This window comes from Phyllopteryx taeniolatus, chromosome 6 (genome assembly GCF_024500385.1).
Source record: "Phyllopteryx taeniolatus isolate TA_2022b chromosome 6, UOR_Ptae_1.2, whole genome shotgun sequence".
NCBI classification, from domain to species: domain Eukaryota; kingdom Metazoa; phylum Chordata; class Actinopteri; order Syngnathiformes; family Syngnathidae; genus Phyllopteryx; species Phyllopteryx taeniolatus.
Window position 1 is genome coordinate 16,303,667 of NC_084507.1, and position 27,739 is coordinate 16,331,405.

General features: G+C 40.0%; 2 protein-coding genes and 1 long non-coding RNA gene across 4 annotated transcripts in view; 1 reads left to right on the forward strand and 2 right to left on the reverse strand.

Moving 5' to 3' along the window:
* The first annotated feature begins 110 nt into the window (after window positions 1–110).
* On the forward strand, window positions 111–4,320 carry rabac1 (Rab acceptor 1 (prenylated)). Its single transcript, XM_061775660.1, has 6 exons — window positions 111–244; window positions 683–822; window positions 1,223–1,435; window positions 1,732–1,829; window positions 2,851–2,952; window positions 3,036–4,320. Exons 2-6 carry the CDS (start codon window positions 704–706, stop codon window positions 3,122–3,124), a joined length of 621 nt encoding a protein of 206 aa, XP_061631644.1. The 5' UTR covers window positions 111–244; window positions 683–703; the 3' UTR covers window positions 3,125–4,320.
* On the reverse strand, window positions 2,418–5,827 carry LOC133479125 (uncharacterized). Its single transcript, XR_009788840.1, has 3 exons — window positions 5,397–5,827; window positions 5,163–5,274; window positions 2,418–2,962 (listed from the first exon to the last, which is right to left on the reverse strand). It is a non-coding gene; the product is annotated as an uncharacterized LOC133479125 (long non-coding RNA).
* A 2,522-nt stretch (window positions 5,828–8,349) lies between these two features.
* Window positions 8,350–27,739, reverse strand: part of atp1a3b (ATPase Na+/K+ transporting subunit alpha 3b) — a 51,200-nt gene continuing 31,810 nt past the window's right edge. For both annotated transcript variants that reach the window (XM_061777951.1, XM_061777950.1), the window contains exons 3-22: window positions 27,624–27,683; window positions 26,436–26,639; window positions 26,248–26,361; window positions 26,028–26,162; window positions 25,821–25,938; window positions 22,856–23,124; window positions 21,432–21,630; window positions 19,953–20,197; window positions 19,678–19,870; window positions 17,547–17,722; window positions 17,328–17,464; window positions 17,103–17,253; window positions 14,991–15,159; window positions 14,768–14,922; window positions 11,777–11,900; window positions 11,540–11,685; window positions 10,783–10,913; window positions 10,597–10,698; window positions 10,265–10,356; window positions 8,350–9,460 (exon numbers count right to left, since the gene is read on the reverse strand). In XM_061777951.1, the coding sequence (XP_061633935.1) occupies window positions 9,432–9,460; window positions 10,265–10,356; window positions 10,597–10,698; window positions 10,783–10,913; window positions 11,540–11,685; window positions 11,777–11,900; window positions 14,768–14,922; window positions 14,991–15,159; window positions 17,103–17,253; window positions 17,328–17,464; window positions 17,547–17,722; window positions 19,678–19,870; window positions 19,953–20,197; window positions 21,432–21,630; window positions 22,856–23,124; window positions 25,821–25,938; window positions 26,028–26,162; window positions 26,248–26,361; window positions 26,436–26,639; window positions 27,624–27,683 (2,949 nt within the window). In that variant the 3' untranslated portion in view covers window positions 8,350–9,431. The remainder of the gene's footprint in view (window positions 9,461–10,264; window positions 10,357–10,596; window positions 10,699–10,782; window positions 10,914–11,539; window positions 11,686–11,776; window positions 11,901–14,767; window positions 14,923–14,990; window positions 15,160–17,102; window positions 17,254–17,327; window positions 17,465–17,546; window positions 17,723–19,677; window positions 19,871–19,952; window positions 20,198–21,431; window positions 21,631–22,855; window positions 23,125–25,820; window positions 25,939–26,027; window positions 26,163–26,247; window positions 26,362–26,435; window positions 26,640–27,623; window positions 27,684–27,739) is intronic.

Sequence of the window (27,739 nt, forward strand, 5' to 3'; positions counted from 1 at the left end):
CATAACTGATTTCAGGTCGGTGATTTGAAAAGCATTGTTTCAGCTTTTCTATATTGCCGGTCTGGTGTCATATTTTATTATCGCCGCATTATCGCAATTAAGCGGAAGTAACACCATACTAGCTGATCTCAGATCTGGTATTAACGGTGGTTGTGTTGAGAGGTTTGCCAACTTGCATGTGGAAAAAAAAAAACACGCGTCACTTCCGTCAACACCCGGAGGCAGCACGGACCACTTCGATTGTGTAAGTGTTCTTTTGTGATAAATAACTCATTTAAAGCACGCTTTTGGTCTATTTTTTTAGGGTGAAACTCTAGCGAAATTGACGCGTGTGGCGCTGTCGTCTCATGAGCCATAGCCGTATTTAAACCAACGGAGCTAGCTTAGTAATGCTACAAGTGTTCGAAACGCGTACCGTGCAGTCATTTGACGACTGTATTGTGACTTTAAATGTTGATTTGTGACGTGTCGGTGTTGCCTCGCCCGTGGTTGACTCATATTGGAGGAAAAAAAAGAAATCCGCTTGTGCCACTCTTCGCCAACTGCAAGCACAATTTGACAATATGCTGACCCGAAACTTACATTTTCAGACAGCGTCAAACTGAGCATTACCATCTTTGCAAAGTCACTTTTTTTTTTTGGGATGCAGATCTTGTCTCTTGTTACTCATTCCTCCTTTTAGGCCTTAAATAAGACTTGTTAGATGCAAGTTCCAAAGGGTGAGAACTGTCAGGTGGACATGGAGAGCAAAGCTGGGGATGTTTTCGGTGCTGAGGATGCTCATCCGACGGGCACGGGCGGTACAGCTGCAATCCTCGCCAAGTAAGACATATATTATCATCACCTTAAATGCTTGATTATTAATTGTACTGCATAAGTGTCAATCTCAAAGAATCCCCGTTTGGCCTTGCGTGATCCTTTTTTTTTTTTTTTTTTTTTTTTTTTTTTTGCGGCTCGCAAAAGTGTGCCACATTTTTTTTTTCATGACTTCCACTCCAAAGTAACCCTAAAAATGATAAGATTTTATACAAGACAGTGCTAATTTTCTTTATTAAAAATGGCACTGGTTTTCGGGTGCTGCAACAGATCAATGAGGAAAATTGATTTGATATACAAGTATGTTGACTCACGAGCTTCGTCGTGGAACGATTTCAATTCGAAAGACAAGGTATCACAGTATTTGTACACCAAAATAAATGTTCCATAATGTCCCGCGTTCCAGGCTGGGCTTCCCCAAAGGCTTTTCAGCCAGCGTGGCCAAAGAGTGGCTGGACCGGCGGCGCGCGTCCATCCGGCCGTGGGCCAGTTTCGCCGACCAGCGCAAGTTCTCCAAACCGCGCAACTTCGGCGAGATGTGCCAGCGTGTGGTGAAGAACATGGACACGTACAACAGCAACTACACCTTCATCTTCCTCGGACTCATCCTCTACTGCATGTAAGCGCTGTAATAACGGCACGCGTAATTTTCTCGGCCTGCCTTTTATTTCTATTGTGCAAACAGGTGACGGAAATCATGAATAACGAGGAGGAACAATCTCATTCATTTCAGTAGGCCTATTCATGCCATGTACTTTTTTTTTTGACTCTGGGTCACTTCCAGTCGTTCAGTTTATTTCTATTATCCCATCTGCGACTGAGCTTGGTCTTAACTTTTTAAATGTAATTTTGTTGTGTTTATTTCTGTTGTGCAAGGTGGTGGTGGTTATCATTTATTCTTTCATTTGTCTTTAGAATCAGCTCGCCGATGTTACTGATTGCTTTGGCTGTGTTCGTCGGTGCCTTCTACATCATCCACCTTAAATCACTGGAGTCCAAGCTGATGATCCTTGGTAAGTACACATTGCATCTGCTTATGATGTACTGTGGTACCTCGGCTGACGTTATTTTTTGTTGTTGTCTTGAGTTGCGAACAATAATGTGAGTTATGAGCGCGAGATGGCGGCAGCTAATTTCACCACAAGCAGCAGTTAGGCACATTCTTCAAAAATTGCCACTGCCACTTGAAGTTTAGTGTAAAATAAAACATACAACAAAGAGCATAACATGTTGTGTATTTAGCAAAAAAACAACTTTGTCTACCAAAAGTCCATTAGCTAAATGCTAACACGCCATTAGCCGAAAAGCATAATAATAAAAAGGTCATTTGAAATCGTTTTTGGACAACAAGAAAAACAAAACTACAAGAAATGAAATAATCAAGAAGAGTCCAATTGCCTTGACTCAATCTTAAGAATTAATCAATTGTTGTGACCTGGATGACTGAAAATTTACAGACAAAGAAAAAAAACACGATTTTTAGCAAGCACATAGTTTTTTTTCTTCAATTGATATTGTGGTAGTAAGTTAAAAATGACTTGCATAATCGACGGTTAAAAATTACTTTGGCTATTATGCAAACAAAATGTAGACAGACAATATAACAACACTCACAGGCATACATTTATTCCTCCTCTGCAGTTTACTAAGCTTCAGTCTTTTTTGGTTTATGCCTATGCAAGTATTATATTGCCACCAGAAGGATCAGCACAATGCCCACTGAATTATCATGATGCACAAACTAGTTTATTCTTTACATTCTTTTGAATTATGTACTGTAAAGTACAATACTGTAGGTTGCCATTTTCATTATTATTAAACACATTGCAAAAAAATTTGTTTGGTGTTTTTGGGGGGCTGGAACAGATTAATGCTATTTGCATTAATTTCAGTAGGGGAAGAGGATTTGTAATAAATTTTGAGTTTCGAGAGTGGTCACAGAATGCATTAAACTCATAAATCAAGGCACCACTGTATATGCATATTTTTTTGTACTATTTTGCGTTGAATCTTTAGTATTTTATTTTTTTACAGGCAAGGAGCTGACTATGCCACACCAGATGAGTCTGGCTGGAGCCATCTCCTTACCCATCTTCTGGTTGGCTGGAGCAGGAGCCGCCGTCTTTTGGGTTCTGGGTGAGTCAACCTATATTGAAAAATAAATATAGTACAGTAATATAGCAAATATAATCTATCCGTTTTCTTTCTCCCCCACTTAGGAGCGACTTTGTTCGTGATTGGCAGTCACGCCGCATTCCGAGAACTGGAAAGCTCTGACATGGAGGAGCTGCTCATGGAGCCTGTGTGATACACACTAACTTGCTTGCAATACGTACCTGTTACAGATGTATAATTGAAATAATGTGGTGTATTCAAGCACATGATCACGGAATGGCAAATTTGACTTATTTTATACACTGACGCCTCTTATGTTATTGTATTGTATTGATTCAACTCTGAAACCTACAAAAGTGCAATTTAAAAGCTTTGACCACATTCAATTCTATATTGATCCTGCACAATCATTTTTTTGCTATTCTCGTTGAGCTTGTGCAATTCTAAACCATTTGGGCTATATGCTGTCATGTTATCAGTGTTGGGTAATGAATAACTTGTAACAAAGTGACATTTAATTACAAAATTTATGTCATTGTAATGCATTACATTACTGGCAGAAAATGTGTCAATTATAATTGCTTTTTGAAATTTCTCTTATAACAATTTGAGTTACATTTGCTGCACAAGCTTGGATTTAACTTCCTCTTTCTAAAGCTGACGCTTGTGATTGGCCCCGTTCTGGTCATGTGCCATTGCTGTAGTCTCAAACACAACATTGTTTATGAAATATGACCTCGACGCACTACCTTGTGGTGCAATCTATTAGTTTATCTGAAATTTTGAAAAGGTTACATCAGATTAGACTCACAATATATAGTTAAAAGACCAAAGTCCATTTTTTGACTTTTTTGTGGAACAGTAATGCCATCGCTTTTTTTGGTTGTCATATGAAGCGCTATCTTAATTGTGCACATTTGTCATTAGATCAACATAGTATCATGTTTTCCACATGCTGTGCAGATAATGCAACAAACATATTTTATCATTGATTTGCTTTTCATCATCTTTTCTTATCAGTTTATTATTTGTGTAAAGAACAAATATATGACTAATTTGAAAATAAGGATCTCTGGTTTTAATCCACTTTTTTAGAGGACAAATCCAAGAGTCCTCTTTCCGCATTCATTCAAACTTAAGAAAAGTAATCATTCTAATCGAGTGTAATTCGTTATTACTTTGAGAAAGTAATTGAAATTGTTACACTGCTATCACATTTTCAACAGGATAACTTGTAATTGTAACCAACTACATTTCCAAAGTAATCATCCCAATACTGTGTTACATATTCAACATTTGATATTTTTCTTGGGTCAATTCAGCTTTGTCATAAAGTTCTGGCAATATGACCAAAAAAAAAAATATATATAAAGATTTTTTTTCTTCTCAGATTATTGTGGATTTTCCTGTTCTCTTCCTGAACCACTACATACAGTAGTGATGGGATGATTATAGCTCAAGGAGTGTGTCGACACTGTGTTGGTCACTGAATAGCGACCCCTGCAGTGGTTCTAAAATCATTGCAGGTAAAATAAATGAAAATAAGATGGAAAAGTTTACATGCTGCAAACCCAACATCAGCCTGTGAAATATTTAATCGCTAGTCCTTTACTTAACATATAATCTCATCATTGTATAATTACTCATTTACTTACAATACTACTGCTGAGTTGTTTTTGAGAAGAGTTTAAAATTTGCTTAAAACCTTGTTTGTGTAAATGCTAAAATGAGTTGGTATCTAAAATATAGCAAATTTGTCAGATAAAATTCAGTGAACAATTTTAATGTATGGAAATTTGTTAATTTAAGTGATCAATCATACAAAATAAAAGACTAAAAATTGATTCATTTTTATTGAGGAACAAAAAGTCTTTGAAGTGTCTTTGCTCCAAGGCGATTTCTCCTCTTCGACACCAGTTCCCCTGCCTTAGAAAAAACTCTTTCACAGGGTACAGATGAAGATGGTGATCATACAAATTTAAGTGCGAGTTGCTAAATTTCAGGAGCTCCCTGAATCCCTCATTTTTAACAATAGTGAGTGGCTGACAGTCTTTGAAGACCATGGCCTCATCCACTGCTTGCTTGTTAGGAACTGCAAGCCAAAAGGAAATGTTTTTTTTTTTTTTTTAAGGACTAATTTTTACAAACAATATTACAGAGGCACACAAAGCCTTTTGGGTGTAATAAACTATTTTTGAAAAGTACATTTTTGTGTGATAATTTCAACATACCTGGGGTACTCACACGAGTATCTGCCAATTCTTCATCGCCATGCCGAGCTCTATAATGCCTCAGCATTGATGAAGTGTAAGATAGCTTTGTGGAGCAGAGCTGACACGTCACCTACAATTAAAGAAAAAGTTCATTTATCTGAAAACAATTCAAAGCTCTTACTAGAAAAGAGTACAAACATATTTAATTAAAAAACTAACAGTAAACAATGCCCAAAGGGGAAAAAGATTTACCTTATTTGGCGTCAAAAGATCCAAATTTCTTCTTGGACTGATCCATGAAGTCAGTGGAACAAGGTGAGGGCAAGCAAAACTCCATCCAACAAATCAGCAACGTGTCGACACAGTTTGTTTCCTTACAAACACAGTTTGGCGCGGCACTTCCAACCGACACGCTTCCTGTATTGGTCACATGATTTTTGTAAATGTTTTCTTAAAGCGATACACGCACCAATACGGGGTTTCACGCTTGTGCACTCGGCACAGTGCTGACGCACCAGTTATGTTCAAACCATCACTAACATACAGTACATAAACATGAAAATTGAGTGAAACTTCAACCCTGATGACATGGAGTGTGCTATTACTTTTCTAAGCAATCTGGCATATAGGGGCATATTAAGGGCCAAAAGTTTGACATCCCATTTCCAAAGTCTGATGGACATGAAATTTCTCACACAGGTTCGCCTTTAAAAAGAAACGCAGTTCAACCATGCTTAGCTGCCTGATGATTTAAAAAAAAATAAAAAATAAAAAATCATAATTTATTTTCCATGACAAGAATGATGGCAAACATTCACGATTTCTCCAGAATGTTGTAGTTATCCTAGCAACTAGGACCTCGTGTTTTCTTCTGTCATTTATTTTCTACCCACTCCCCCGTCCAACCCACAACACACACACACGCACGTGGAGTCATGCCAGTCTATGTGCTGTACAAAAAAATACCTCGCATCCATAGATGTCCACCTAGAACCACTGACTACCAAAGCACAGTAATGTGTGATTAACTTGAAATTTTACACAAACACGCACCTAATGAATGTCCGAAACAGCCTCTGGATAATACGCCACACCACAATAATGAAGTGGAATTTTCTATAGCAAAAATGATGTGTTGCGGTGGTATGTGAGTTTTGTTTTCTCTTCTTCTCTAGTTGTCATTTTCTCCATGTTTGCAGTGGGAAAGGGATATTTTCTCATATCTTCCATCTATAGCTCTTGACTCCAAATGTGCCACAACCACCACCCGTCTTACGACCCGAGTGACCCGTGCTTTCAGAGGACCAACTCGCTCAGGTTACCATGGTGATGACCTTGAAGGCCCCGCCCCCCTCCCTCCGTGTGTGTGTGTCACACACACACTGGTTTGTACACTGCAGCAAAGGCGAGCGATCGATATTCTATTAAATGGAGTGTGGTGGATGGTGTGGGAGGGGGAGAGGCAGGTGGGGCGTGTGGGGGTGAGTGTAGTCGCACTGCAGTGAGACACAAGGGGTGTTTGGATGCTTGTCAAATGTTCTCATCTTTAAACGTCAGTGGGATTAGCGGTAGGGTTGATTTGAATCATGTGAGCCTTTGCTCAATTATGCTAGGCCAAACGCAAACGTGATGCACGATCCAGTGTTGGAAGTCACACTCGATGGCAGCCCATCCTCGTCACATCTTTCAAAAAGGGCTTGAAACGTCACAGTCGACATTGGCATGATTTCATCTACATTGGTAGCGTGACTTTTGAATTGGTTTCATGACAGCTCATAATTTGTTTGTGTATTATGAGCTGCCGTTTGACCTATTTTATTTTTTTATTTTTTACTGTGACTTGCCTGCAAAATTTGGAGAGAGGAGCACTCTATGTGAACTCAGCCTACTTCCCAACAAGCAGCAATTTGGCAAATAGTGAACAATTCTTCATAAAAGAGCCTTCAAGCTGTCTCATGCCACTCAATTTAACACATGGGTTAGCATTATGCTAGCGGGCTTTAAGGCCAAGATATGTGGCGTTTTTAAATACACAATGCAAAATTCCTTTGTTTTATGTTTAGTTTGATCGTTAACTTTAACTGGTCAATATTAGCTTGAAGCCTCTTTTTATTTAAATTGTTCACAATTTGCCAAAGTGCTGCTTATTGGGAAGTGAGTTGAATTGAGGTCACTGCCAGCATGCAGCGCTAATAGCAGCTACTGTAAAAATTACTAAGGTCAACGGTGGTATAACACCAGGTTACATAAAAAGATCATTTTTTATTAGGCTGTGTTCATGTTCACAAAAATATTTGTTACAATTGATTGATAAATTCATAAAAAGTGCATTTAAGTGCATCTTAAAATGTATTATTAAATACTGTAAATGTGTTTATTCTCAAATAATTTAGTTAATATTTTTAAAGTGCATTATGAAATACTGCATACTTTATAAATGTCATAGATTGGGTTGAGGATATTGATATCAAATAATTTCTTTATATTTACAATTGTTTTTTAAATTTGTTAATACATATCAAATATTGTTTTAATATAATTTTGAATAATATTGTAGTTTATTTTGTAAACCAGTGTAGAACCAGTTGAGTTATTTAACAAAAAACATTTTATATATCAGCATCTTTCCTTGAATAATAACTGAAATGCACATTTTTATATTACATTATTTTATGACAACCAGTTCAACACAATTTTATTAGTTCAACACAAACATAAAAAGTTATTTTTGTAAATAGCAGAGCCGTGTGACTTCTCCCATTCACTAGTCAATAGTTCCTTATTAAATAATACTTTTTTTTAAATGTAAAAATATAAAGTCGGCACCGTGGCCGACTGGTTCGAGCGTCAGCCTCACAGTTCTGAGGACTGGGGTTCAATCCCCGGCCCCGCCTGTGTGGAGTTTGCATGTTCTCCGTTTTCTCCGGGTACTCCGGTTTGCTCCCACATCCCAAAAACATGCATGAATTGGGGACTCTAAATTGCCCGAAGGTGGGACTGTGAGTGCGAATGGTTGTTTGTTTGTATGTGCCCTGCGATTGGCTGGCAACCAGTTCAGGGTGTACCCCGCCTCCTGCCCGATGACAGCTGGGATAGGCTCCAGCACGCCCGCGACCCTACTGAGGAGAAGCGGCTCAGAAAATGGATGGATGGATGGATGGTACAAATATAAAATGACAAAGAAAGAGCCGCAGTCAGGAGGAGGTTGTATTAAATGTTTCTAGATGTTTTATTGGTGTTGCTTTCCTTTATTTGACACGCGTTCTTACTAGTACACTTTGTTTGTATTCTCTTAATTGTCTTGAACGTCAACCTTGAAGCCGCCAGCCTGAGACGCATACATGCACACACACGTGGACCATCATCATCCTCACACATCATGAAGCCCACACACTTACTCGAGTGGTGTCCATTTTGAAACAGAACGGGGCCCAAAAGAACTGGGAAAAAACGGCTTCTTTTCTTCTTATATATATATTTTTTCCCTTATTGTATGGGTGTCATTTTAAATTCAGTATAGAATTATATAGAGTTCCTAGAGCACACAGAAAGATTGTTGATGTAAGGGGGGGTGTCAGTAATAACAACAATGCTGTCACACAGTGTACACAAACGAGACAAAACAGTTGGGGGGAGAGATACCAGAGGGGGGATGTGGGATGCCTTGGTGTGCCCCCCACACCACCGTTAAAAAAAAAAAAATCCCCAAAAAATCTGTAAATCAGTCCCCCGACCTGACATCTTAAAAGAAAGAAAGACAACAACAACACTGTGGTGCAGGTGGGAGTCAGTCAGTGTGATGGCTATTTGTGTGTGTGAGGGGGGGATGGAGGGGATGGGGAAAGGGCGGGTGAGGTTTGGGTGGGGGCAGCAGGGTGGCCCTTTTTCAGCCGAGTCGGCTCCTTGGAATCTACATAAGACAATATGCAGCTGCCGTTTGGTAGATATTATTATTATTATACGGGTTTATGTACACAGCAGTGAAAGAACACATGCAAAGACTATCATATGGGAAGAAACGGTGAAGGGGGGAGAGGGAGAGAGTGTGGGGGAGGGAGTGGATGTAGAAAGTTGTAAAGGTGATTTTGCTGTTTTGAATCTTTGGGGCAGTTGGGATGAAAATTGCTTCGAAGCGTTTCTTTTTTTGTCTTGAATGGGGGAGCGGGAGGCAAAGGGGGGAGTAGGAGGGACGGTAAATTGAAGAAGATGAGGGATGAAGGGGAGGGGGAGGGGGTTTGGAAGGGGGAGAGGGGCGAGGGTGATGAGCAACAAGATGCTCTCCGACGATCAATAATACGTCTCCTTCTCCACCCAACCTGCACGACAGGAAACAAGGACATGTTTTGCTGTTATTTCTCCACCAGCTGGCTCGACTCACAATCAAATAAAAAAAAAAAAAATAAAAAAATAAATAAATTACACTAAAAAATAAAGTAAACAATAAATGGAAAAATGAGTGAATAATTTAGTATCAAAATTATATATATATATTTTTTTAAAGTGACTTAACTATTGAAATTAAAAGAATAGAATAATAGGCGAAAAAACAAAATGGAAATTAAAATAAAAACAATCAAAAATCTATAAATACAATAAGTACCAATTATACAAAATTTAAAAAAAAAAAAATGTCATAAACAACTAAAACAATACAAATAAATTAAAAATTAAATAAAAAAAATGGTGAAAGACTTCTTTCAAAGAAGTAAAATAAAAAACAGTAAAAAAACTAAGTCAAAATAAAATCAAAATAAATACAAATAGAATAAAAATAAAGTGAAAAATGTAAGTACAAATTTAAGTAGAAAATTAAACTATGAAAAAAAAATGAAATATAGACTAAAACATTTAATAACATGAGTAAAATATGAATTAAAAATAATTATCAAAATACAAGTAATATAAAAGATATTTTTTTTCAATGTAAAAAAATACATTTATAAAATGAAATTGACTACAAAAGTACATGACATCCCAAAAATGAAAAAGTGAAATACACATGAAAACAACATTAAAAAATATATTTTATAAATGGTAAAAAAATAAATAGTAAGTTAAAAGTACACTACACAAAATAAAGTTTCAAATGTAACCTGATTATACTGTAAAATAAAACTGACCTCCAGGGTTCCGGCGGATGAGGAGCTTTCGAATTTCATCATAAACGAAGATGAGGAAACTGTAAGGGAATGCGCAGAACCACCAGGAAGGCCTGCACACAACACACATACACAAGCTTATCATTTACATGGCAACAGCCGAGTCATAAAGTAAGCCACACGTCATGTCCACCTTGTAAAGGTTGAGCCAATTGAGCCACTGAGAACTTCTAACTGCATTGTTGTCATTTTGCAGGAGAGTGACTTCAAGTTTTATAGCTTCGCTCTAGTCATTAGTGGCTCAAGTGATCTCAGTGGCTGACTGGTGAGGAAAGAGAATAGCAAACTCTCACTTGAGAGGATACATCCTGAGGGCCACATCCATGCCCGGGCAGTAGGACAGGAAGGCAGCCAGGGCCGTCTCTTCAAACAGGCCAAAGATCAAGATCTTGTTCCTGGTGGGATCAATGGTGAGAGGACAGTTTTAAAGAGGAACCCACCATGTACAGGCGTACTGTACTCTACTGTAGTCTACTGACTTCATGCCCTGCTGGAAGACGGAGTTGCGTCTGGTCTTGCAGATGATAACGTCGGCCCACTGCACCACCACGATACTGACGAAGAAGGCCGTGTGGCACGTGAACTCCACAATCTTCCTCTGCTCGTACGTCTGAGGGCAAACGCGGGAAGCGAGTCAGCAAAAGCCACCACGTCCACACACCTGACACGTTCACATAAGAGCATGGATGGAACACTTTACGTGCTACATGGAGGAAGACGACAAAGGAAAAAGAAGAGGACCAAACACTGCAACGCTAACAAACATGGCCCAGGTGACGGCCGTATTGTTTTCATTATAGAAAACATGCATGCTAGATTAATTGAAGACTCTAAATTGCCCATAGGTGTGAATGGTTGTTTGTTTGTATATGGCCTGCGATTTGCTACCGACCAGTTCAGGGTGTACCCCGCCTCTCGCCCAAAGTCAGCTGGGATAGGCTCCAGGTCACATTTGAACCCGGGTCCTCAGTACTGTGAGACAGATGTCGTCCACCGTGCCCCTCTCAGTGTTGGTGTATTTTTTTAATTCTAATATTGCATTTCAGTCCGATATTTGGTGTGTAATTTCTTAAAGCATTATTGCACTGGCCCTCAATCGATTGTGCAAGTGTACCTAATGTACTTGTGACAGTCCTTTAAACAAATCCCTGATGTATTTATTTTGGCAATTTGTTCATAATGCTGATATGAAATGTTCATATGGTGCCACGTTTACTTCTCAAGAAGACTTTGTACCCATTGTTGTCCGTAGCTGTCCTCTAAGTCGTTGCAGGCGCGGTCGTCCCAGTCCAGGCGAATGCCCACCAGTCGACTGGGCAGGAAGCCATTTTCTGCCAAGATGACAAAGTAGGCGAAGAAGCCGCCCAGGGCCTGGATCATACCTGAGGAAAACACAAACAAAACAAGGCGCGCTCATGCTCACTCTTTCACACAGAGAACCTGCTAAATGCGTGCGAAAGGGGCTCGACCCACCAATTTGTCCGTAGGCGATGCTGATGAGGCGCTCATTCACCAACTTGTCCCTGAATGGGTTCCTGGGCTGACGCTTCATGATGTCGCTCTCCGCCGCTTCGTAGGCCAGCGAGATAGCGGGCACCTGGGAGCACATTAGCAGTTAGCCTGACAGAGTAGGTAATTAGTTCGGAAATACATACATTTTAGTTGATGGGCCACATTCACACCAATTGGATCTGAAGTGGGACAGACCAGTATAATTGGCCTAATAAATTATAAATAACAACAATTCCAAATGTTTAATTTTTTGGGTGCAAATAATGAGGGTTAGGGTTAGGTACATTTTGAAATTCCCACATTTATTCATCAGTATCTTATTGCAATTCTTGTTGCAAATCATATGAGCAATCTGAAATTTCTTAACAATTGTCGTCATTTCAACAATATTATGAATCAGTTTTTTCATTTCCACGTGTAGGGTTGGGCATCAAGTATCGAGAATCAATTGGAAGTGGGATGAACATCAAGATTCACTCTCGTTGTGTGTCTTGCTTTCTCTTTGACTTTGAAAGAAGTATTTTTATTTTATTTTATTTATTATTTTTATTTCATTTTATTTTATTTATATTTATTTTGTTCTCACAGGTAAGGGACACTGACTTGCGTTCTAGCACCATGCCTAGTCGGTAAACAAACAAAAGACAAACTGTTATTGAAGTTGCACTTCCCTAAAAAGAAATCATTTGAGTTGTTCATGTTTCATTTACAAAGTCATTCTCTCTCTTCCTTTATAAGCAAAACTTCAGCAGTGTTTTGCATTATGTTCTCTTACTGTACAGAATGAAAACCAAACAAAAACCTTAAAACCAAGGTACTGAACCGTGATTTTTTTTTAAGTTACATATTTTCATTTCATATTTGTCATCAAATCATTTTGCCTTTTTTCTAGAGGTGCAACAATTAATTAAACGACAACTATTGTGGTAATTGATTAATCGTTTAGAGAACTTGTTTAACTCAAAATAGTCCAAATCCTCGGAATTTCAGCCTCTCAACAATAAATATTCCCAGATTTTTGTAGTCCTCCATGAAAGCAGACTGATTATCTTTGCGCTCAATCAAAATAAGACATTTGCAAACATCTGCTTTTACATTTGCAAACATCTGCTTTTACTTTGGAAAACACTGATCAACATTTTTTCCTATTTTCTGAAATGTTATCCACCAAACCGGTAACTGAATCATAATCACTTTTTGTTTGTGCATTTTGTACACAGTCAATCAATTTGAAATATTGTCCTATTTTTGAATAAAAGGATAGAACTTAAAAAATGGTTTTTCGCCGATTCATCCCTCAATCAAAAAAAGAATTATCGACAGCAATCGTTAGCTATAGCCCTATATGTTTCATTTAATATTTTTTCCCCAGTCATTGCATTTTCTTGTTAAAATTTTTGAATTTCTTTGTTGAAACGTATTTGGAATTTTAGATATTGTTCGGAACGTTTTTATCATTATGGCATTTGGGGTTTTCTCTGGGTACTCCGGCTTCTTCCCACATTCCAAAAACATACATGTTAGGTTAATTGAAGACTAAAATGTCAGTAGGTGTAAATGTGAATGTGAATGGTTGTTTGTCCATATGTGCCCCGTGATTTGCTGGCAACCACTTCAGTGTGTACCCCGCCTCTCACCCAAAGTCAGCTGGGATAGGCTCCAGGTCACACGCGACCCTAATAAGATAAGCGGTACAGAAAATGGATGGGTAGATGGCATTATGGTTAGATGAAGTGTACTTACAGTACCTTCAAACTCTGGCACTAATTCATCCAAATCTAATTGATGTCAATGGGAAATTCCATTTTGAAAGTCCTAATGGAAGTTCAATTTAGGCTTTACACGATCAGGATTTTTGGTGCCGATCAGCGAGTTTAAAAAAACGATAACCGATCAAAAGACGGCGCAATGTGTCTATTGAAATGACTCATTCATTTACTGTATATACTTGTGTACTGTATACTGAGTATCTTCAAAAGTATTCTCTATTCAGGTCAAACCAACATTACCACATGACAGAAATAATGGGTGCTAACTTACTGTAATTAAATTACTTTATTGTAATAAAATCACTTCACACATACACACCGAAACTTTAGAGCATAATTCGACATAACGACGGCATGTTTACGTACAACCGTTAGTGCTAGCACTAGCTCGCTAGGCTACATAATTTTTGTTGCCTGCTTGCGAGCGGTATTGTATTAAAAGTACGTGAACATACCTCAAGCATTCCTTGAAATTAAAGTCCTCTCCCGAGCAGCGGTGACCACCAGCACACGTTTCCCCCCCATTTTGTTCTTATATTATACACGACGCGATCCATTGTTGTTGTCGTCGCCGCCATGGTAACGAGTGTATCGCGTTTGACTTGACAAGATAAAGCCCAGTGATCGTAAAAGACGGTATGCGGTGGTATCGTAATACAAGATTTTATTGCAGTAGTCTGACAAGGTACTTCTTATTGTCAATTCTTCAGTATGCGTAGCATGAAATTATATGAAATTACGGTACTCAAGGGCCCATGGTGCTACAAATAATAACAGCAATATAAAAGCTAAATAAACTATAGTATATACAGTACAAAAAGTATTAATTGAATGTGCAAATGTGAAAGACCCAATTTGTCTTGAAGTCTGATCCAGGAATTATATGTTGTCTGTCCCACACCGCCGACGTTATTTTAATAAATATATATTTATTGGCGGTCAGATATTTACAGTAGTACATCAAAAGACACAGGACAAGGCTAAATATAAACTAGCTTTTGGAGTAAAATATACTGTACACGATGCCGACGGGTAGCAAATGTCTTTTGCGGAGCTGATCATCGGCGAATTATGACATTAAAGCCGATCAGCATAAAATGCTAATTATTGGCTGATACTGATCAAGCCGATCAGATTGGTGTAAAGTCTAGTTCATTTGTGGTAAAAGGCAGTGGGTGCTCACCATGTCAGTTCCCAGGTCAATGCAAAGGATGGTGATGGTGCCCAGTGGCAGGGGGATGTTGACGATGATGAACAGGAGGAAGGGCGTGATCTCTGGAATGTTGCTGGTCAACGTGTAGGCGATGGACTTCTTCAGGTTATCAAAGATCAAGCGACCTGAAAATGTAATAGTAGCAATAATTAAGTACATGAGGAAATGACTGATGCTGAATTCTGACGGACACCTTCTTCCACTCCAGTGACGATGGAGGCGAAGTTGTCATCCAGCAAGATCATGTCTGCGGCTTGTTTGGACACGTCTGAGCCGGAGATTCCCATGGCGACGCCGATGTCGGCCTTCTTCAGGGCAGGAGAGTCGTTCACGCCGTCGCCTGTCACAGCCACAATGGCACCCTGGGAGAGCACAGAGAGATGTAGTGAGGAGGGCTTATTCAATAGGCCACTAGCGCCATCTGTTGGCCTTTTAAGGTACTGCAGGAAGTCAGATCAAGTCAAATTGATCCATCCATCCATTTTCTGTACCACTTCTCCTCACAAGGGTCGCAGGCATGTTGGAGCCTATCCCAGCTATCTTCGCGTGAGAGGTGGGGTACACCCTGAACTGGTCGGCAGCCAATCGCAGGCCACATGTAAACAAACAACCATTCGCACTCACATTCACACCATCCATCCATCCATTTTCTGAGCCGCTTCTCCTCACTAGGGTCGCGGGCGTGCTGGAGCTTATCCCAGCTATCATAGGGCAGGAGGTTGAAATGGTTGCCAGCCAATCGCAGGGCACATGCAAACAAACAACCATTCGCACTCACATTCACACCTACGGGGAATATAGAGTCTTCAACCAATCTACCATGCATGTTTCTGGGCTGTGGGAGGAAACCGGAGTATCCGGAGAAAACCCACGCAGGCACGGGGAGAACATGCAAACTCCACACAGGCGGGGCTGGGATTTGAACCACAGTCCTCAGAACTGTGAGGCAGATATGCTAACCAGTTGTGCACCGTGCCGCCAGTCAAATTTATTTAGGCTGTTAATCACAAGGTATTCTCTAAGGTGGAGCGGCACAATGACCGACTGGTTATCACTTCCGCCTCACAGTTTTGAGGTCCTGGGTTGAAATCCAGCCTTCCTGTGTGGAGTTTGCATATTCTTCCCAGCCAGTGTGGGTTTTCTCAGAGTACTCTGTTTGCCCTCCACATTCCCAAAACATGCACGGTAGGTTAATTGAAGACTTTAAATTGCCCAAAGGTGTGAATGTGAGTGCGAATGGTTGTTTGTTTATGTGCCCTGCGATTGGCTGGCGACCAGTTCAGGGTGTACCCCGCCTCTCGCCCGAAGGCAGCTGGGATAGGCGCCACCACACCTGCGACCGTAGTGAGATAAGCGGTTCAGAAAATGGATGGATGGATTCTCAAGCTGCCTACAGTTGACAAAGATCAAGGACATCCCCTGATCTAAACCCATCAATCGGGCAAGGAAAAATTCAAAACCCTATTTGGAGAAAAAAAAGAAGAATACTTGAGAAGGGACCACAGACGGAGGGATCCCCCTTCCTGGATGAACAGGCTGCAATGGATGTCGAGTGGGCAAGATTTATCACATAACCCTATAATTAATTAACTCATTCATCGCCAGGCCTCCATGTTAACATGGATATTTGAATTCAACAGCTGTCAACGGCAGTGATTAATTAACCCTCTGGACTCTACAGCTGGCCATTTGTGTCGACTTTGTTTCCTTTTCTTGAACCTTTTAAGCTTTTGTTAATGCATATGAAGTTTCATTCCCAACGGTGGGGATTTCTGTCTGATTTTGTAATTTCCAACTTCAGCTCTTTAAATATATGTATTAATAAACTGTTTCTATAAAATGTATCCTTTTGAAACCCATTGGAACTACATTTTTAAATTCCTTGTCATTTACTGTTTTGAATCATAGAATTTGGGTAAAATGTATTTCATTACAGACTCAACACATTTTTTGTTGTCGTTTTCTACCAGATTACATCATTTATCCATTTTTGGACAGGGGCGCAATTTGATATAGTATTATTTATTTCCGAAAGAGGGATTAAATGGCTTAGTGCGCACCAATGGCGCATGAACGACGCAATTTTGATTTTAAGGAGTGCCGATAACTCCTGCTTACCATGGAGAAAAATTACATTTTATTTTAAGAAATTGAAGCTCCCGCTGCTGCTGTAGAAAGACTCTACTATAAGAATCATGAGAACGAAAAGTGGCACTGAGACTATATAACTCTTTCGTTTTTGTTGTTTGTTGTTTTACCACCTGTGCATTGTGCAAATGAAATATGCATGTGCAATAAAATATACCTGTCTCTGGCAGCCCTCTACAATGATCAGTTTCTGCTGAGGGGAGGTTCTGGCAAAGACAATCTCAGTGTGGTTCCTCAAGATGTCGTCCATCTGATCTTGAGAGAGATCCTTCAGGTCAGTGCCATGGATAACGCAAGCCTTGGCATCCCTAACAAAAAGAGAGAAGCAGTGTTAAGGGTCTTTCAAATACCTTAATGGAGTGTTTGCAAAGGAGAGACTTACCTGGGGTTGACTTGGCTGACGGGGATGTTGAGACGAGCGGCGATGTCCTCCACCGTCTCGTTGCCTTCAGAGATGATGCCCACTCCCTTGGCGATGGCCTTGGCTGTGATTGGATGATCTCCAGTGACCATAATGACCTAAAATAATAAAGAGCAAGATGCTATCAAGCAACTTGTGTGACCGAGGAAGGAGAGTCTGGTTGTTCTGAAGAGGCTCTACCTTGATCCCGGCAGATCGACACTTGCCCACGGCGTCAGGCACAGCTGCGCGGGGAGGGTCAATCATGGACATGAGGCCAACGAAGCAAAGGTTGTCCGTCTGGAAGTTGACGTCATCCGTGTCGAAGGCGAAGCCCTTTGGGTACTGGTCCTCTGGCAACATTACGTGGCAAAAACCTGCAGGGTAAAGAGAATGGTACAGTCATTAAAAACTGTATAAATAGATTTCTGAGGAATTTACTTACAAAAAGACTGTTAAAATGCTGCATAATGCAAATGATTATGAACTCATTTACTGCAGTCAGTCCCAAGTCCTGCCCAACAAAAAAAGAAGTGCTTTGCTGCCATCTTGTGGCATTTCCAGACAATTATAAAACTTTGGTTCAGGTGGCCACAAAATGCAGATTTTTGCAATTTGTGGGGGAACGCTTTCCCCTAAATGTTTCATCGGTAAGGTAAGTTCTCATTAAACTGCTGTCTTTTGAACGAGAGGAAAATGTCATAAAGTAAACTAGATTTCCAGTCTTTGTACTTGTAGTTACTGTAATTACAGTGATGAGGTTCCAATCAGATATGTTCAGCGCCACAGACCCTACCCCAAAGGTTCCTGGACATCACAAAACTACTTCCCAACCGATCGGAAGTTGCACAGCCGTGTTTTGAGCTAGAGCCCATAAAGCAGGGGTGTCAAACTCCAATTCACGGTGGGCCAAAATAAATAATTGGGACAACGTCCCGGGCCAAACTCAATTTTAATGAAAAATCACTGCGATGTGCATGTTTCCCTTCTCTCCAGAAATGTAGCATTAAAGTTTATCATATGACAACAAACTTAAATTTTGCTTCAACAGTGAATCTGGAATAAACAAACTTTAATATTATAAACACGAGAAATCAAATTTGCGATAAAAGACATCAGTGGTATTTGTATTTAAATAGATAACATGAATTCTTGTCTCTCCATCTTCTATATATCTATCTCCAACTTTTTGATGTAAATCTTTTTTCAAAGGCCAACAACAAAACAATCCAAAACAATAGGATTGTCCTTCAATAAAAATGCTAACTTCAAACTATTAACAGTCCCTACCTAGGAGTTGATAAAGGGCATTAAAAAAAACATGAATTCAATTATGTTATAGTCTTTGTTACAGCCACATTGCTCTGCACATGACAAACAGGTCTGTCCTTTACTTTAGTGAACAGACAATCTGCCTCCCACCTGTCTTGGAAGTTAACCGTTTTCCATCTTTCGTTTGGCCATTTTTGGGAAGTATACATTTGCTCGAGGAGACTGGTAGCATAGTTGCTAACGACTGCAACAGAAACGGAAGGGGCGCTCGCCGGTCTAGACTGATGGGCCAACACACTAGCAAAGCATTCTGGGATTTGTAATATTAGTGGCGCATGTGCTATAAACTGGCGGGCCAACTCTAATACACATTTGATATGGTCTTGCGGGCTAAATATAATTACATCGTGTGCCAAATTTGGCCCCCGGGCCCGAGTTTGACATATATGCCATAAAGTATTGACTACGTGAAAAAGATCGATTTTCAGATGTGATTCAAACACCAGAAAAATAAGTAAAGTTCACTCCCCAGTTGGAATTCATGCAAATTTTTTGCCTTAATGCCTCGGGGGGGGGAAATGCTTTTATTGAGAGGGTACAGCGAAATCTCCATGAGAAAAGACTGACAACGACAAGAAATCAACGACATGCATCGGCTGCTGCCGTGCGCAAAACAAGGAAAACCACATCATGTCTGCTATCAATAGAAAGCTTGGGGTTCTCTGCAGCTGTGGATTGAATTCAAATGTATGTCATTACACGTATGAACCAGCAAGAGGCGGTAATACAGTCCCTCGTAGTGTAAACAAAACGTTGTTGCTTGGCTAACGCGGAAACTCCACTTCCGATCTTTAAACGGACATATCTTCACCAAATGTTACTCGATTACCACAATCTATACGATAGATCATTGGAAAACATTTTTATGCCTTTTTAGAAAATGTATATAGCTCAAAACAAGGCCGTGCGAGAGGATCACAAATATGGTTAACGTTATCTTTATCTGACTATGAGTGGATGAAATAAACAGTGAAGCATCATTCCCGGTCTACATCCTTACCCAACACTCTCTCTCCCAGTCCTCCCAGCTCCATGTAGGCGTTTTGGAAGGCCTCTTTCATCTCCTCATCCATGGGCTGCTCTTTACCCTGCATCAGGATGGTGGAGCAGCGATCCAGGATCCTCTCGGGGGCTCCCTTCATCACCAGCAAATAGCGGTTGTCGTTGGGGTCCTCCGTCTCGTGCACGGAGAGCTAAACCACAATAACAGAAGGGACCGTTTTGATGAGAGGCTTACTTTTAAGTGTGGACCTACTGTCTTTAGTCATGACTTACTTGGTATTTGTTGGTGGAGTTGAAGGGGATCTCGGCCACCTTCTTGTTCCTCTCCCGCATCATCCTGACCGAGCCGCAGGACAGCTCGATGCACTTGAGCAGGGCCGACTCGGAGGCGTCGCCTGCCACGTCGCGCTTGAGGATGGCCACAGAGTCCTGTCCCGCCTTGAACTGAGCACGGTTGCACAGAGCGGCGACGCGGGCCAGTGATTGCCATGTCACTGAGCTTTTGTCAAATGACGCGCCTGGAGGGAGAGAAAAGAAATTACTACGTGAGTGAGAATGGTTTTTGTTATATGTGCCCTGAGATTCGCTAGCAACCAGTTCAGGGTGTCCCCCGCCTCTCGCGAAAAGTCACCTGGGATAAAGAAAGTGCTATAGAAAATGGATGGATGTATGATTTTTTAAAATATTAATATATTTTTAAAGTGTATTGACTTTCTGATGCTTGGAATAATAAATAAAAAAAAAATGAATTAATTCTAACACCAAAAAGCAGCAAAAAAAAACAAGTCACCTAGGAATCAAAAGTAGACAAAACGCTTTTTTTTTATAAAAAAAAATTGTTAAAACCTTTTTGTCCGGACAGTTGCTTTGACTAAAAAAAAATATAGATTTCATTTTTAACTTACCACAATCTTGAATAAAGTCCAATACATAAATACCTCATATAAATTGGTTGGATTTATTTTTTGGGGGGGACAGTTTCAAAATTTTAGAGTACATCAGTAATTGATTTCATTTAACACTTGTGACAGTTAATGTTTAAAATGAGAACTGTTTTTTTAACAAAATTGTAAAGTATCCTTATACCGGAACACTGAAAAGTCTGCACACCCCTGATCAAATGCCATGTTTTTGTAATTTAAAACAAAAAGAACAAGATAACTAATTCCAAAACTTTTTTTTTTACAATTAACGTGACCTATAACCTGTACAACCCGAGAAAAAAATGAAATATATTTTTGAGGGGAAGTAAAAGTAAACAACTGAGATAATGTAATGGCACAAGTGTGTTAGGAATTAACCACTCAAATTCAAACTCATGTTAGTGGGAGTCAGCACACAACTGCCACCATTTCTACCTCTGATTAACCCCAAATAAAGTTCAGATGTTTGACTAGCCAGGAGTGTGTAGATTTTTAAATTTACTGTACTTTTATGACAATTAATAATCGTTAAATGCTACTTTACACATTGTCTGTAGAGTTGATTTTGTGTCAGTAGACACTGGAATGAGTTATTCCAGATATAATTGATCCCAATGGGAAATTTTGGATTGAAAGTTTCCATCCATCCATTTTCTACACTGTTGATCCTCACTAGGGTCATATGTATGCTGAAGCATATCCCAGCTAACTGCAGGCAGGAGGCGGGGTCCACCCGGAACTGGTTGCCAGCCAGGTTTAAAGTTGCCGGGTTTAAAGTTGACCAGCGTAATTGCACATTTGCATCTGTAACCACAGTCTCCTCACTCACCAGACTGGTCCTCTGTGGTGTCAGCCTCATGGATCTGGTTGTCGAACCACATATGAGCCACGGTCATCCTGTTCTGGGTCAGTGTGCCTGTCTTGTCGGAGCAGATGGTGGAGGTGGATCCTAGTGTCTCCACAGCCTCCAAGTTCTTCACCAGGCAGTTCTTCTTCGCCATCCGCTTGGCAGTCAGGGTCAGACAGACCTGGACACATAGCATTTTAAAATTAGGTTTGGGCATCGAGAATCAAAAACCTATTGGAACCGGGACTAACGTTCCAGTTCTCCCGGAATCATTAAAATTTAAAAATTCAGTTTCAATGCCTACAGTCCGCCGACTCCGAAGAAGAAAGTCGTGAAAACCAACAAAGAAGAACGCGCACGAAGAAGTGCTTGTGCCTAACGGCGGCAGCGAACAATAGTGTGCCTTAACTTTGTTAAAATAAATGACAAATCGCCTCAGTGCTACGCTTGGAATAAGATTATATTGTGCAAAGGAGGCTTTCACCATGTGTAGAAGTCTGATGCGCTCCCTCCTGCTCAGAGCCTAAGCCTGCACCACGCGGAACTTCAGTCAAGTCAAATTGGGTGAGTGAAACAATAAAATACGTCTGCCAGCATTGAGGCAGCTAATTTAAACGGTGGGTTGCACTTTTGCACTGATGTTTTTTAGCGTTTATTTTAGTTTTCAAACCAACGTTAAGAGCCGATGACAGAAAAAATAAGCTTAACATTGAGCTAAAACGTCACCAAAGGTCAAAGTAGCAACTTTACATCACAATGATTTGGGACAAAATTCACATAAACGTTGTCACACAGTATCACAAACACTAACCTTGTGCCTCATCGGTGGGTAGGTAAAGGAATCAACGTTTTATAGTATTTCGTTCCATTCATTACTCTTTTTCTTGCCATCTAGGTTTACTTTTGTTTTCAAAATTCACCGGTGTCATGTGAAGTTACTTTTCATGCCAAAATGCTGAGTTATGGTGCTTACCCGTCAAAAAAAAAAAAAAAAAAGGCTACATGCTTAAAACAGGAAGTCATGTTAAAATTTACACACATAATCCATTTGATGTGATAGAACAGTCGCAATTAACTATTTTAACAACGCTATAGTTAACTTTTCCACACACAGTGACTTTTAGTTCATAGGTTTGATATCGATACTGGTTATAAAGAACCCCAAGTCAAATGTTTATTTTAGTCTATGCTGCAGGGTGCTAAGAAAACAGATGTTCATAATTTGGACACCCTTTAATCCATGCAAACTTTTTTGACCCAGCCCCCGAAAAGAATCTGAATCTAGAATCGTTTGGAATGAAAATGAAGAACCGGAATCAGGACCAGAATCGCTCAAATTCAAACGATGTCCAACCCTAGTTAAAATGGTCTCTTATGCATATCAAAGCAGACTTAAATGCACTCACAGTGACAGTGGCCAGCAGGCCTTCAGGCACGTTGGCGACAATGATACCGATGAGGAAGATGACAGCCTCCAGCCAAGAGTAGCCCAGGATGAGGGCCAGGACGAAGAAGGTGACACCCAAGAAGACGGCCACGCCGGTAATGATTTGGATGAAGTGCTCAATCTCCTTGGCGATGGGGGTCTTGCCCGTCTCCAGGCCGGAGGTCAGGGTAGCGATGCGACCCATGACTGTGCGGTCTCCAGTGCAGATAACGATGCCACGCGCTGTGCCTGGTTTTGGCAGAGGAGCAGAGTACACGGTTATTATACGTAAGTCTTACGTTTACAAGCCCGTTTTAACTTTGTGCTTGATTTGTTGGTATGGCCATACCAGCATAAAGCCAAATAAACCTGTTTTAAAATAGTAAATATGTGCAGTAATATGACAGGAATAGAGCAGAATGCAATGTCAGAAGACCAAGGCCATCCTTTCTGACAGCATCCATCACCTTTACAGTAGACTTTAAACCGATCTGATCAGCCTGATCGGTATCGGCAGATAATTAGCATTTTATGCTGATCAGTTTTTATGACATAATTCGCCGATCTGATCAATGATGTCATTGATCGGCTCCGCAAAAGACATTTACTCCACGTCGCCATCGTGTACAGTATATTTGAATGCAAAAGCTAGTTTATGTTTAGCTTTGTCTTTTGACGTAGTACTGTAAATATCTGACAACCAAGTGATTTTTTAAAAAAACATGTCGGCGGTGTGGGACGACAACACGTCTGAGACAGACAACATGTAATACGTGGATCAGACTACAAGACAAATTTGGTCTTTCACGATTGCACTATGTCAGACTACTGCAATAAAATCTTGTATTCCGATACCACCACGTCCCATCTTTTACGATCACTGGGCTTTATCTTGTCAACTCAAACGCAACCGGATACACTCGTTACCCTGGTGACGACATTGCGACGCATGTATGATAAAAACAAAATGGGGAAAAACATGTGCCGGTGGTCACCGGTGCTTGGGAGATTACATTCATTTAAGGCTTGCTTGAGGTATGTTCACGTACTTTTAATACGATACCGCTCGCAAGCAGGCAACATAACGTTATGTAGCCTTACAAGCTAGTGCTAGCACTAACAGTTGTGCGTAAAGATGCTGGCGTTCTGTTGAATCATGCTCTAAAGTTTTCGGGGTGTGTGAAGTAATTTAATTCTAATAAAGTAATTCAACTACAGTAAGTTAGCTTCCATTATATCTGTCATGTTGTAATGTTGGTTTGACCAGTCTGATCAGAATACATGACCTGACTTGAGCAGTAATTTCCAACCTTTATGGAGCGAAGGCACATATTTCACAATTGGAAAATCTCACGGCACACCAATAAACAAAAATGTCACAAAAAGTAGATACACTTTAATTACTGTATATACTTCCTGCCATCTAATAGAAGAGCATTTATTTGTTCTGTCTGTCACTATGCCTCACTGGCATAAATAGAGGAACAAAGATATATTATTTCTTGTAAATGAATAATTTTTTGAGCAGTTAAGTAAAATGTTATAATTTCCTACGGCACACCTGAAGATTGGTCATGGCAGACTAATGTGCCACGGCACACTGGTTGGGAATCACTGGACTAGAGAAGATACTTAGTATACAGTACACAAGTATATGCAGTAAATGAAAAAGTCTTTTAAATAGACACATTGCTCCATCTTGTGATCGGATCGGTGATCGTTTTTTTAAACTCGCTGATCGGCCCCAAAAATCCTGATCATTTAAAGGCTACTTTACAGCGAGTTACAGCTTTCGCCTTGTGGTACAGATTGACCCCTATCGGGAGCAATCGGTTCAGAAACTCCATCCCCACTGCTACAGTAAATGCAGGTGAGCAGGCAGAGGACACACACTCACTCACTTACTTGGTGAAAAACTATTTCATAAACTGTATGTTTCCATTTTTTTGTTTTTATCTACGAATATATATAATGCTGGTGTTCACTGTTGCTTCCGATAGGGTAGGGATGCAGCGATACTGATACCAGTATCGGTACTGGTGTCCATGCTGTACGTCAGCACTTGTACTCGGAAAAATGCTCTGATACTACAACACCAATACCACTTTATCTGCCTGAGATATACCTTAGAGACAGATGGAGTCAGGGTCATGAAAGCTGAAGTTGATGTTTTGGAGATTTCATTTACACTCTTATGTCACCAATGTCACTATTGTGCAGAACGATTTTTGCAAACGAGGAGCTAGTTTACAAAAGCAGTCAGTGTCGCCAGGTTATTTTCGAGTCACTTTATCTCATTAGATTATTTGACAGTTAAATTGTAAATAATAAAACATACATATGCTCATAAAATAAATAATTGTATTTCTTAATTTAAAAAAATAACTATAAATACATTTGAAATAATCAAATTAAAATTGACCTTGAATTATCTTATTATTAAAACAATCTATTTTACATAAAATGGAAAACAATGGTAAAATAAACCATTGGTTTATATTTTGTTAAATAATTGGTCAATTATAATGATATCAATTATATTTGATTATAATTATAATCCAAGTAATCAGAAATACATTAAAATGTGCATTAATTATTATTTTATTATTAAAAGAAATAATTTTACAAGCACATTTAAAATGTTTTTGTTTTTCACCTCATCTATAATTGACCTGGCAAATCTGTTAGCAAAAGTTAGACCAGCCCCTCTCTGGTCTAAGTAAACAAGTAACTACATTTATTCACAGAATACAAGTACAAAGTCTCATTTTAGAACAGAGGTGAGGAACCCATGGCCTTTGTGCCCTATGTGGCTAGTGACAGCATTTGATGCACCCCGCCATGCAATTCTCTAAGCTGAACTGTTAAATGGGCAAAAACAGGACCCTGGTATCCGTTTTTTGAAAAAGTATGCTACGTAACATGATTGACAACCACCAACAAACCTTCCACGCAGTTGGTGGAGAAGAAGGCCACATTTCGGGTCTCCAAGGGGTTGTCATGGGTACAGTCGGGTGACCTGCTCTGAGGCTCTGATTCGCCTGTTAGGGAGGAGTTATCCACCTGTTTAGGTGAAAGAGGTAAAGAACATTCTGAGTTTGTTCAGTCTTGTTTTACGACATCGCTGCAGTCCAAAAGCTGTGTGTCTCTACCTTGCAGCCATGTGCTGATACCACTCGGATGTCGGCGGGGATCCTGTCTCCTCCCTTCACTTCGATCAGATCTCCGCCCACCACTTCTTCTGCATTAATCTGTACCTTCTCGCCCTCTCGGATCACCAGTGCTTGCTGTAATGAATAGTTGAAAAATACATTATGAATCTCTCGTTAAGACAAAAAATAACAACTACAATAATGACTTGTGGGACATTACCTGGGGCACCATGTTCTTGAAAGACTCCATGATTTTGGAGCTCTTGGCTTCTTGGAAATACGAGAAGCAACCGGTAATGACGACGACGGCTGTGAGCACGATACCTAGGTACAACTACACAAACAAATCACAGATGTTAGGCTATGAGGAGATGAGAGACAGTAGATGTCATGTAACGCGCAACTCACGTTGTCTCCGGCGGGGTCGTCTTCGGTGGCGGCCTGGATGGCGTAGGCTAGGAAGCAGAGGATGGCGCCGATCCACAACAGGATGGAGAAACCGCCGAAGAGTTGGCGACAGAACTTGACCCACTCTGGGGTGGTAGGAGGCGGGGTGAGTGCGTTGGGGCCATCCCTGAGCAGAAACTCTGCTGCCTTGGCATTGGTCAGCCCCTGGAGGGGTTCACAGCCAAAAAGACAGCCTAAGTTATATTGCATAGTATTGCTTTTTACATCAATGATTGGGTATGGTTCTTTCGACTATGTGTACTGTAATGAAAATGTACCAGAACAAGCTGCTATGTTGGCTAACTATTTGGCAATAATTAATGACTTGGAGACAGTTAATCAAGCCTTACATTAAAGTAAGTATTATTAAGCCGTGTATTAGCAGTTTATAATGTTTTAATGTGGTGAATGCTGTAAATAACTTTTTTTGCTGCTCTAAAGTCATGTCAGCTCACTATTTGTTCATCACAGTTCAAGCACAAGGGAACGGGTTCCAAGTAATTTCTGATTACTACTAAAATAATGAGCCAACATTTAGCTCGACTGCTTTTCCCTTTTTTGTCAGGCTTACCACTTGACAATATGCCCCCCTTGTGCTTAAACTCGCCAAATAGTGAGCCGACATTGAGCATTCACTTTCACTGACTGTATTTTTGGGATCACGAGGCAGCTGCTACGTCACTAAGAAAACCTTGTGCACTGCACTCTCTTCTTGATGGAAAAAAAATTATAATGGTAACATTTTTCGCTTCTTTGAGTTTATTACAGTAAATAAAGGACTAAATGAATAATTGCCGAAGTCATTTTAACTTACTGTCATGATAACAATAAACAAATACCAATGTGGTTGCTAAAAATAGTTTTTTCTTTATGTCTGTGTAGCTTCTCAGTCTTCCAGGTCACGATAATCCACAAAGGTTGAATCGAGGCAGCTTGACTCTTCCTGTTTGCTGAATTTGTTGTGCTGCTTCTTGTTTTCAGAAAACGTTTAAAAATGAATTAGGCAATTTTGCGCTTAGGCTAACTAATTGCCTAGATGCAATTCTTAAATAAATATAACCTCAAGGGAACTGTTTTGCACAATTTATCATTGTGAAACTGAAGTACCATGACGTTATCTAGTGGACAAGTGTGACAAAAATAATTTACCTGGACAATATCCGTCTGGAATTTCCTGCATACCTCCTCTACGGACATCTTGTGTTCTGTCTGAAAAAAAAAATTGAAAAATTAAATAAAAAATAAAAAAAAATAGTAAAATGATA